This window comes from Canis lupus, chromosome 15 (genome assembly GCF_048164855.1).
Source record: "Canis lupus baileyi chromosome 15, mCanLup2.hap1, whole genome shotgun sequence".
In the NCBI taxonomy this organism is placed as follows: domain Eukaryota; kingdom Metazoa; phylum Chordata; class Mammalia; order Carnivora; family Canidae; genus Canis; species Canis lupus.
This window is the reverse complement of record NC_132852.1, coordinates 42,451,296-42,463,561: the sequence shown is the minus strand read 5'-3', so window position 1 is coordinate 42,463,561 and position 12,266 is coordinate 42,451,296. Positions and strand designations below refer to the sequence as shown.

General features: G+C 42.7%; 1 protein-coding gene across 4 annotated transcripts in view; it reads left to right on the top strand.

The window, feature by feature from the left end:
• Positions 1–12,266, top strand: part of RNF32 (ring finger protein 32) — a 61,286-nt gene that overhangs the window by 37,623 nt on the left and 11,397 nt on the right. For 2 of the 4 annotated variants that reach the window (XM_072776832.1, XM_072776833.1), the window contains exons 8-9: positions 4,500–4,667; positions 5,396–6,265. In XM_072776832.1, the coding sequence (XP_072632933.1) occupies positions 4,500–4,667; positions 5,396–5,647 (420 nt within the window). In that variant the 3' untranslated portion in view covers positions 5,648–6,265. Of the gene's footprint in view, positions 1–4,499; positions 4,668–5,395; positions 6,266–7,013; positions 7,178–12,266 lie in introns of those variants that run through there. The other 2 variants (XM_072776834.1, XM_072776835.1) reach the window with 2 other exon arrangements.

Below are 12,266 nucleotides of genomic sequence, written 5' to 3'. Positions count from 1 at the left end.
AATCTGTTTCTTCTATATAGGTATCTTTTGAAAAATCAAACATTTGAGTATAGAATTAGTTTATAATTCTCACATATCGTAACATATCCCAAGCATGTATTGACTGTTTTGCTATCAGCATTAAGATTAGCATACTGAGCCTTAGGATCTATCCTCCCCAGATTTTCTTGCTGCATCTGCAAAACTGGCAAAGCCATGTTTTCAACAAGCACTGAAGTGCCTGCCATGGTCAGTGCACATCCTCGGCCCTTGAGAAATGTAAAGATGGAGTGGGAACCCTTGAAAAATACCGTATGGTGTCAAGGTCCAGCATCCCAGCCCCCAGATTTATAGTAATGAAAGCAGCAAGGCATGTGCCATTAGCACTGTTGAAGGCAGGAGGAGGAGCACCTGGTAAGGTGACACTTAGGGTTGTCCTCACCAGGGCCACCTGGGAAGTGCTTTATCTCAAGCTGCAAGAACTTACCCACATGTTAGAACAACTGGGATGCCTTCAGCGATACCAGGCATACATACATCTATCATCACACACAACATATGCATTAATATAACTTGTGTGTGTGTGTGTGTGTGTGTGTGTGTGTGTGTGTGTGCCCTCCATCTCCATATTTACTCTGTTGCTCTCTAAGGGACCTCTGAAAGCTCATAGTGATACCTAACACCCGCAGTTGGGAGGGCACACCCCCAGGAATGGCGATGAGTGCTGTTTGTAAATAACTTTGACTCTTAAAATCAATCAGGTAACTTCTGCAACAGCAGTTCTCAAACTTGAGCGAGCATCAGAGTACCCTGGGGAGACATTTCTAACACAGCTGGCTGCTACTGCCGAGGTTCTGACCCAGCAGCTTTGGGGTGTAGCTGAGAATCAGCATTTCCAACAAGCTCCTGGGGATGCCACTGGTCCCAGCACTACACTTGAGAATGAGCATCCAAATCAATCATTCACACTCATGCATCTTCTCCAGACGGCACTTCTGTATTCAGAAATAATTTCAGAATATGCCACATAACCCGAAATCCTTTCTAAGGTCTAGAATAGAATGTGACCTCTTTTTTTCTGAGGCATAATTTTGAAGGAAGAGAAGATCTTATACTCCATTCCAAGAATATATGGGAAATCACTTTCACTCCCAACTCACAGAGCATATGGATCATTTAACATGAATCAGAAGGCCAACATACAGAGTTCCAAGGAATCCCCCCCTTTTACGCAGTAAGGAACTCTTCTCTCAATCTTTTATGTAGAGATTATCAAATAGCTGAAGGGCCAAAGAACAAAGAAAATTAAAATCAAAGCCCTAGGATACACTGTCAGTTAAAGAAATTAAGTTAAGCCACAGTTGCCTGGCAATTACAATTAGGGTCAGTGAAATAGAATTTGATTCCTAACAGAAGAGCATCTTCCTCCAGGCCTCTAAGTGCAGACGCTCCTTGGCTTACAATGGCACTAGATCCTGATAAACCCATCATAAATCAAAACTATCATTAAATCAAAAATGCATTTTACACACCAAACCTACCAAACATCACACCGTAGCCTGGCCCACTTTAAGTGTGCTCAGAGTTCTCACGTTAGCCCGCAGTTGGACAAAACTGTGTAACATGAAGCCTATTTGACAGTGTCGAGTAGCTCCTGTAATGCATGGAACACTGTACCCAAAGCGACAGAACGGCTGTGTGGGTACAGACGGCGGTCGGTGTATCGGATGCTGACTCTTGTGATTGCTTGGCTGCTGGGAGCTGCGGCCACCACCCAGCATCATGGGGGGAGATCAGACCACGTGTCACTAGCCCCAGAAGAGATCCACATTCAGACATCCACTTTTACACCTTTGTAAAGTCGAAAAATTGCAAGTCAAACTACTTTAATCTGGGGAGGGGGCATCTGTATGGCTAAAAAAGAATTGCAAGCAAACCCCCAAAACAAAGGTGCCTGAAAGATTCACACACACACAATTACCCCCCCACAAGCCATCAGCGATGGGAGCACCTGTTGTGTCCCAGCATCTCCTTTCCCTGAAGCCCAGCACTCATTCTTGTAACAGCCAGGGACAAAGACCTTCCTGTGTGTCTCCAAGGCTGCTTAGGGGAGGAAAAGAAGTGGAAGGGTAACCTCATCCCTCGAGGCACTGAGGTCTGACCTTGGAGAAGTAGCTCTGGAGGTGACTTACACATATTCTGCAAGGTGGGTCCACATAAAAACAAAGAACACACACACGAGATGTCCAGGAGACTAGAACACACGTCCCTCTGACTCACTCACCTAACTTCTTGTTTTTGAGAATCTGACAGGCTTAGTTCACTTCACCAAGCCTAACAACACAAGACAGGTATAACCATTAAATCAGAGGGCTTCTAACTGCTGGGGCAAGTAACTCCCAAGTTTTAGTGACTCAGAGTAGGAGCTTTGGTCCCACCCACAAGTGCAACGTGCCACCCTGTAGGATGCAGGCACTGTCCCCTCCAGCCTCTTGCTCTGCTGTCCCTGGGCCCCTGTGTGTCTGGCCCAGAGACCCCATTTCCAACTGGAAGAGCTATGTCACATCACCCAACCTAGCAGGAGAAAATGAATGGGAACTGTGGTTTCTAGATGAGATGCCAACTTCTACAGATAGCTCTGTGCTGGGGAAGGACAGCCAGAGAGCAAGAAGGTGATGTCAACACGGCCCTTTGGAACAGATGACTCCACTGCTGTTTTATATCAGTCTTCAGATGTTCAACAGAGGAGCCACTGTACAGCCCTGGGTGAGCTAACTCTCGTGCCTCCAGCACGGTGGTCACTCTTCAGTGATCTGGCTTCTTTGTAGCACATGTCTGCACAAGCCATCAGTCTGCACTGTCCAGTACAGGCCACCACCTGCCACGTGTGGTTGTCAAGTCCCTGAAGTAAGGCCAGTCCAAATCAAAATATGCTAGGGACACACAGGAGCTTGAAGACTTAGCAGGAAAAAAAAAATCTCAATAGTTTATTCAATTGATATACTTTGAAATAATATTTTGGATATATTGGGCTAAGTAAAATATTAAAATTAATTTCACCTTTTACAAACTTTTAAAAATGTGGCTCCTACAAGTTTTAGGATTACAGATGTGGCTCATGTTACATTTCTTTTGGACAGGAATGATGTAGAGTAGCTAGCTCTTCCATTTTAGAAAGTTCTAAAAACAATTCTACTTAAAGGGTTTTTTTCTAAGTGTATTATACACTATTTTGAGAAGATAAAGAAAAATAATAAAATCTAGATCATCCCCAAAAGTTTTTTTTAATTTGAATATAGTTGACACAGAATGTTAACATTATTTTAAGGTGTACAACTTACTGATTCAAGTTTATACTTTATGCTGTGCTCACCCCAAGGTAGCTCCCATCTGTCACCACACAACACTGTTTCAACACCATTGACTATTCCCTATGCTGTACCTTTCATCCCCGTGACCCATTCATCCATGATTAGAAGCTTGTCTCTCCCACAACCCTTCACCTATTTTGCCCATTGCTTCAACCTCTTTCCCTCGGGCAGCCATCACTTTGTCTTCTGTATTTATGGGTCTGTTCTGCTTTTTGTTTATTAATTTTTTATTAATTTTTTGAAGATTTTATTTATTCACAAGAAAACAGAGAAGCAGAGACACAGGCAGAGGGAGAAGCAGGCTCCCTGTGGGGAGCCCAATGTGGGACTCAATCCGAGGACCCTGGGTCATGCCCTGAGTCGAAGGCAGACACTCAGCCACTGAGCCACCAGTGCCCCCCTATTAATTAGTTTTTAGATTCCACACATGAATGAAATCATATAGTAACTGTCTTTTTCAGTCTTATTTATTTCACTGAGCATAATACCCTCTTTTTATGGTCATGCTAAGATGATCATTCATAATCTGCAACCATGGTGGGAAGACAGCCGGCAAGGAAAGGGATGGTAAGAGCACGGGGCACTGGCCATACACCATGGAGCCCTATTTACAGATGAGAGTACAGGCAGCCAGAGCAGGGCAAATGGGACTAATTCTGTGCAGCTCTAATTCCTTTCTCCTACTTCCTTTTCCCTTTTATTAGCTCTCAACTTTTTCTTTTAAAGATTTTATCTATTTATTCACGAGAGACAGAGACAGAGACACAGGCAGAGGGAGAAGCAGGCTCTGTGCAGGGAGTCAGACGTGGGACTCGATCCCAGGTCTTCAGGATCACGCCGAGGGCTGAAGGCGGCACTAAACCACTAAGCCACGGGGGCTGCCCCCTCTCAACTTTCAATTACAATGTATTTCTTGTCAACCAAGACTTACAACCAGGTGGACTCTGTTGATTATCTCTGCATAAGCTATCTGGACATGGCTTTATTAGGTAAACACCCATATGTCTCTTGTTCCAGAAAGTCTTATTCAAAGGAGAGACCTGAGGAAAGTTAGTTAAAAGGTGGTCAGGACTCAAGGAGCTTCCCTGGCACCTACAGGTAGAAGCTCCCCCTGGGCGCGTTAGTGCGCTGCCTCTGTGTCCTTTCCAGTTCACAGAAATCAGTCACCGCATCCTGTGCTCCTACAACACTGACATAGAGGAGCTCTTCTCGGAAATTGACCACTGCCTGGCCATAAACCGAAGTATTCTTCAGCAACTGGAGGACAGGTGTAGTCATGAACTCACAGAAGAAGACTGGGAGAAGATCCAGATACAGGTAGGCGTGGGTCACTCACCGGAAGCAGTGGAGCCCCCAGGAGTCTGGGTGACGTCAGGGGGAGACTTGGGGACCCTGCAGTGCCAGGCCCATTCTCTCAGCCCTGGCTGTGCCTCGACCCTGAACCTTTGTCATCCAGTCTGGGGTGAGGTCAAGGCCCTTCAGTTGGAAACTGGTTTGATGATGCCCTTTTGTGAATAACGAAAACACCCAAGGGGAAAGACTGCCCTCTGTGGTAGCTTCCTGGTTTTCCTTCAAGCCCTAGCCTGCCATCCTCTGGCACCTGTAGTAGCCCTGGAAGAAAGGGAGACTGAGAATTCAACAGAGGAAAAACTTACTTAGAAAATCATTAAAAATAGGAAAATTTATAAAGAAGCTTAGCAGCTACATGGGGTCAAGAATTTTGAAAAAGACCACTCTATTGCTCAACTAAAAGGAAATCTTAATCACTAATGTTCAGCATTTTATAAAGTATTTTTGTTTGTTTTAAAATTGCTTATCACAGGTGGTTACTATCCCTTTCCTTTTTCCAAAAGAGTAACATTATATGAAAAAAAAAAAGAGTAACAGTATATGTATAATTAGTGTTACTGTAACACAGGATGAAACTTCATTTCTAGAAGATGTATGTCTCTTGGTATATACAGTTCTCACTTAAATGTAGGAAGTTTCACATTATGACAGAGCTAATACCTGCATGACTACTCACTTCCCGTCTCGTGGTGCAGGCCCTACATCGGGAAACCTATGAGTGCCCCATCTGCCTCACCCCACTCCCAGGCAGCGGCGACTCTCACCAGGATGCATCAGGGATGCGCTGCAGTCAGACTTCCCGGGAGACAGTCCTCCTGTCCTGCTCACATGTGTTCCACCACACGTGTCTCCTTGCTCTGGAGGAGTTCTCCTTGGGGGACTGCTCTCCTTTCCATGCCTGTCCTCTCTGTCGCTCTTGCTATCAAAAGAAAATTCTTGGATATTGAATTCACAGGAAAAAATTATATAATTCCTGGGGTGGGGGGTGATTTACCTCAATTTTGTACAGATTGTAGGAGTTTGGGGTTAAGTGCTATAGTGTCATCTCTTCTCCAATGAAATATACTCTTAGTAGGTGTACATAGGAACCCTAAATATATTTTAAAAGCTGGCAACCTAGCCAGTTTTAGTCTTTAGTTTATAAAAATTTCAAATTGATGGATTTAATCAGTTGAAATAAGTGAGGAATGGATAAAAACTTGAGTTTCAGAAGTTCTATAATTTAGTGATTTGCTATACTTCAAGTTGATCAGATGCTCCCTTATTTTCATGGTCATCTGACTAACTGGCCTATTTCCATGAAGTTCTGACTAGCACCAGGTGGACCTGCCAGGATGGTCACAGCACACTGTTTCCAGGCTCAGCCTGTGTATACAGCTACTTATATATAGTGACTGTCTGACCAATAAGCTGGTAACCTAAAAACATTCTTCAATTGTCTTAGACCTCCTGCCATTCCTAATATTTGTTTTGTAGTAATTGCTTTATTTCCATGTGATAAATAACTATTGCACTTCAAATATGTAAACCCAAAGTATAAAAATAAAATATTCAGTGATATTCAACACCAGAAGATGGTAAATCACATTTTAATGACTTAGAGCCATAATACTATTTTAGCTTGTCCATGAAGAAGAAATCTATGAAACTACTTTGATCAGAAGCATTTGACTCTGGTTTACTCTTCCTGGGCACTTGGTTGTTGACAATAGCAAAGTACAGTTGTACAGGTCAGGTAACACATAAGGCCCCGCATTTCAGTGGTTTACAAAGAAGCCTGTTCTTTCTGAACCCCACAGCCCATCAGCAGTGGGGTGAGGGCTAGGGGCTGAGGGGTTCCTCTAAGTGTCCTCTGGCTCCCTAGCTCCTCTGCCCTGAGTCTGTGGATGTTCTCATTGCTGGGGAAGGGCAGGCAGAGACATTTTATGGCCCATGCCTTGGGCATAGGGGTGCACATCACCACAGCCATAGCTAACTATGGGGTAGAGACAGTGAGTGAGAGCCCAGCAGGAAAAAGGTGCAGGTCACCAAGCCCAGATGCACATATGTCAAGAGTATAGGACAATCCCAATATCTTACAGAAAGAAAGAAAATGTATATTCCTATGTTTTGATCTCATCCTTTTAAAATATTAGTCTGGTATGTTTTATTTACAAATAGCTATGTATGTACATACATATCACTTATGAATAAATGACACTTATATTGGGGTTTGCTCAAACATGTTTTTAAATGATGGAGTATCCCATTGCAAAGTTTGGATAAGTAAAAATTTGTCCAAAATATGTTATAGTCGTCCCCCCTCATCCATAGGAACTGTGTTCCAAGACCCGCAGTGGATGCAGGAAACCGCACATGGAACCAAACCCTATTTTTCTGCCACACTTTCTTCTACACACACCTATGATAAAGTATAATTTATAAATTAGCTTTGTAAGACATTAACAATAGCTAATAATAAATAGAACAATGTACTGTAATAAAAGTCATGTGGACATAGGCTCTCAAAATATCTTACTGTGCTGTACTCACCTTCTGGTGATGATGAAGCTGTAGATAAAATGCCTACATGACAAGATGGAAGTGAGGTGAATGATGTCAGCCCTCTGATACAGCGTCAAACTATTGCTGTTCTTCTGATGACCTGTCAGGATGATCATCTGTTCCAGGACTATGGAAAGTGGGACTATGGAAGGGGATGGGGGGCAGAGTAACTCAGAGAGCTTAGAGTGCTCTAAACAAGGAGTAAGCACTTCTGTCCTGAGACAGCAGAGAGAAGCTGCTCACAGACCTCAGGTGTCCACTCAGAAGGCCAATGAGGCAGATGTCTCTCCCTCCATGGCTGATAGGAGAGAAGAGCCATGTGACCAAGGCCTGTGCAGTCTAATTCCACTGCCCCAATCTTGGAACCTGGATAGAGAGTCCAAGGTTGCACAGGTAACTGAGTGACAGAGTCCACTGAGGACTGTGTGTGGCCACATCCCAATGCTTGTTCCTGGGCATAATGATCTGGGTCTTGCTGCCCAGACCCACTGCATTCCTGCCTTCCTTCTGAACCCATTTATTCAGCTTTCCCACTGATATCTGTGCTGCTATATATCCTTCCAGTAAACTTTTTTTCCTGGTTAGGGGCAGAGTCCACTTCTGCTCTGTGCAACCAAGTACTTTACTTGACATAGGAATTAGTGAATAGACTCTCAGGAAAATCAGTGGGGATGGCATCTGGAATTGGTCCTCCCTGGGGATGAGGGCAGTGAAAATCTCATGAGAGCTCAGAGATGAGTCTCAGGTAGCTATGACAATCTGTGTCAAATCAGGTCATTTTATCTTTTTTTTTTTGTATTTTTTTTATTGGAGTTCGATTTACCAACATATAGTATAACACCCAGGGCTCATCTCGTCAAGTGCCCCCCTCAGTGTCCGTCACCAAGTCACCCCATCCTCCCACCCACCTCCCTTTCCACCACCGCTTGTTCATTTCCCAGAGTAGGAGTCTCTCATGTGCTGTCACCCTCTCTGATATTTCCCACTCATTTTCTCTCCTTTCCCCTTTAATCCCTTTCACTATTTCTTATACTCCCCGTATGAGTGAAACCATATAATGTTTGTCCTTCTCCAATTGACTTACTTCACTCAGCATAATAATTTCCAGTTCCATCCACGTCGAAGCAAATGGTGGGTATTTGTCGTTTCTAATGGCTGAGTAATATTCCATTGTATACATAGACCACATCTTCTTTATCCATTCATCTGTCGATGGACACCGAGGCTCCTTCCACAGTTTGGCTATTGTGGACATTGCTGCTAGAAACATCGGGGTGCAGGTGTCCCGGCGTTTCACTGCATCTGTATCCTTGGGGTAAATCCCCAGCAGTGCAATTGCTGGGTCGTAGGGCAGATCTATTTTTAACTCTTTGAGGAACCTCCACACAGTTTTCCAGAGTGGCTGCACCAGTTCACATTCCCACCAACAGGGCAAGAGGGTTCCCCTTTCTCCACATCCGCTCCGACATTTGTGGTTTCCTATCTTGTTAATTTTCCCCATTCTCACTGGCGTGAGGTGGTATCTCATTGTGGTTTTGATTTGTATTTCCCTGATGGCCAGTGATGCGGAGCATTTTCTTTTTTTTTTTTTTTTTGTTAATTTTTTATAATAAATTTATTTTTTATTGGTGTTCAATTTGCCAACTTAGAGAATAACACCCAGTGTTCATCTCATCAAGTGCCCCCCTCAGTGCCCATCACCCATTCACCCCCACGCCCCATCCTCCTCCCCTTCCACCACCCCTAGTTCGTTTCCCAGAGTTAGAAGTCTTTATGTTCTGTCTCCCTTTCTGATATTTCCCACACACTTCTTCTCCCTTCCCTTATATTCCCTTTTACTATTATTTATATTCCCCAAATGAATGAGAACATATAATGCTTGTCCTTCTCCAATTGACTTATTTCACTCAGCATAATACCCTCCAGTTCCATCCACATTGAAGCAAATGGTGGGTATTTGTCAATCCTAATGGCTGAGTAATATTCCATTGTATGCATAGACCACATCTTCTTTATCCATTCATCTTTCGATGGACACCGAGGCTCCTTCCACAGTTTGGCTATTGTGGACATGGCTGCTAGAAACATCGGGGTGCAGGTGTCCCAGCATGTCATTGCATCTGTATCTTTGGGGTAAATCCCCAACAGTGCAATTGCTGGGTCGTAGGGCAGGTCTATTTTTAACTCTTTGAGGAACCTCCACACAGTTTCCAGAGTGGCTGCACCAGTTCACATACCCACCAACAGTGTAAGAGGGTACCCTTTTCTCCACATCCTCTCCAACATTTGTGGTTTCCTGCCTTGTTAATTTTCCCCATTCTCACTGGCGTGAGGTGGTATCTCATTGTGGTTTTGATTTATGTTTCCCTGATGGCAAGTGATGCAGAGCATTTTCTCATGTGCATGTTGGCCATGTCTATGTCTTCCTCTGTGAGATTTCTGTTCATGTTTTTTGCCCATTTCATGATTGGGTTATTTGTTTCTTTGGTGTTGAGTTTAATAAGTTCTTTATAGATCTTGGAAACTAGCCCCTTATCTGATACGTCATTTGCAAATATCTTCTCCCATGCTGTAGGTTGTCTTTTAGTTTTGCTGACTGTTTCTTTTGCTGTGCAGAAGCTTTTTATCTTGACGAAATCCCAATAGTTCATTTTTTATTTTATTTCCCTTGCCTTCATGGATGTATCTTGCAAGAAGTTGGTGTGGCCAAGTTCAAAAAGGGTGTTGCCTGTGTTCTCCTCTAGGATTTTGATGGAATCTTGTCTCACATTTAGATCTTTCATCCATTTTGAGTTTATCTTTGTGTATGGTGCAAGAGAGTGGTCTAGTTTCATTCTTCTGCATGTGGATGTCCAATTTTCCCAGCACCATTTATTGAAGAGACTGTCTTTTTTCCAGTGGATAGTCTTTCCTGCTTTGTCGAATATTAGTTGACCATAAAGTTGAGGGTCCACTTCTGGATTCTCTATTCTGTTCCATTGATCTATGTGTCTGTTTTTGTGCCAGTACCACACTGTCTTGATGACCACAGCTTTGTAGTACAACCTGAAATCTGGCATTGTGATGCCCCCAGCTATGGTTTTCTTTTTCAAAATTTCCCTGGCTATTCGGGGTCTTTTCTGATTCCACACAAATCATAAGATTATTTGTTCCAACTCTCTGAAGAAAGTCCATGGTAGTATTTTGATAGGGATTGCATTAAATGTGTAAATTGCCCTGGGTAGCATTGACATTTTCACAATATTAATTCTTCCAATCCATGAGCATGGAATATTTTTCCATCTCTTTGTGTCTTCCTCAATGTCTTTCAGAAGTGTTCTGTAGTTTAGGGTATAGATCCTTTACCTCTTTGGTTAGGTTCATTCCTAGATATCTTATGTTTTGGGTGCAATTGTAAATGGGATTGACTCCTTAATTTCTCTTTCTTCAGTCTCATTGTTAGTGTATAGATATGCCACTGACTTCTGGGCATTGATTTTGTATCCTGCCACACTGCCAAATGGCTGTATGAGCTTTAGCAGTCTTGGGGTGGAGTCTTTTGGGTTTTCTATGTACAGTATCATGTCATCTGTGAAGAGGGAGAGTTTGACTTCTTTGCCAATTTGAATGCCTTTTATTTTTTTGTTGTTGTCTGATTGCTGAGGCTAGGACTTCTAGTACTGTGTTGAATACCAGTGGTGAGAGTGGACATCCCTGTCATGTTCCTGATCATATGGTCCTTGTTTTTTCTCTTGTTGATATGATGTATCACGTTGATTGTTTTACAAGTGTTGAACCCAACTTGCATCCCAGGGATAAATCCCACTTGGTCATGGTGACTAATCTTAATGTACTGTTGGATCCTATTGGCTAGTATCTTGTTGAGAATGTTTGCATCTTGCATTTTCATTAGTTTCCATGAATCTTTTTAATTCTTCTCTAATTTACTGGTTGGTTGACCCACTCATCTTTTAGCAGGATGCTCTTTAACTCCACGTGTGAGTTTCTTCCAAATTTCTTCTTGTGATTGAGTTCCATTTTCAAAGCATTGCAGTCTGAATATATGCAGGGGACAATCCCAATCTTTTGGTATCAGTTGAGACCTGATTTGTGACCCAGTATGTGGTCTATTCTGGAGAAAGTTCCATGTGCACTTGAGAAGAATCTGTATTCAGTTGCATTCATATGCAAAGTTCTGTATATATCTGTGAATTCCATCTGGTCCAGTGTATCATTTAAAGCTCTTGTTTCTTTGGAGATGTTGTGCTTAGAAGACCTGTCATTTGCAGAAAGCGCCGTGTTGAAGTCTCCTATATTAGTGTATTATTATCTAAGTATGTCTTAACTTTGGTTATTAATTGATTGATATCCTTGCAGCTCCCACATTCGGGGCATAAATATTCATGATTGTTAGGTCTTCTTGTTGGATAGACCCTTTAAGCATGATATAGTGTCCCTCTTCATCTCTTACTATAGACTTTGGGATAAACTTTATCTGATATGAGAATTACTACCCCAAATTTCTTTTGAGGGCCATTTGAATGGTAAATGGTAATGGTAAACCTTTCATTTTCAGGCTGGAGGTGTCCTTAGGTCTAAAATGAGTCTCTTGTAGACAGCAAATAGATGGGTCTTGCTTTTTTATCTAGTCTTAAACCCTGTGTCTTTTGATGGGATCATTTAGCCCATTCACATTCAGAGTTACTATTTAAATATATGAATTGAGTGTCATCGTAATACCTATTCAGTCCCTGTTCTTGTGGATTATTTCTTTGGGCTTCCTCTTTCTTTTACAGGGTCCCCCTTAATATTTCTTGCAGAGCTGGTTTGGTGGTCACATATTCTTTCAGTTTCTGCCTATCTTGGAAGCTCTTTATCTCTCCTTCTATTCTGAATGAGAGCCTTCCTGGATAAAGTATTCTTGGCTGTAGGTTCTTCTCATTTAGGACCCTGAATATATCCTGCCAGCCCTTTCTGGCCTGCCAGGTCTCTGTGGAGAGGTCTGCTGTTAATCTAATATTTCTCCCCATATAATTTAGGGAT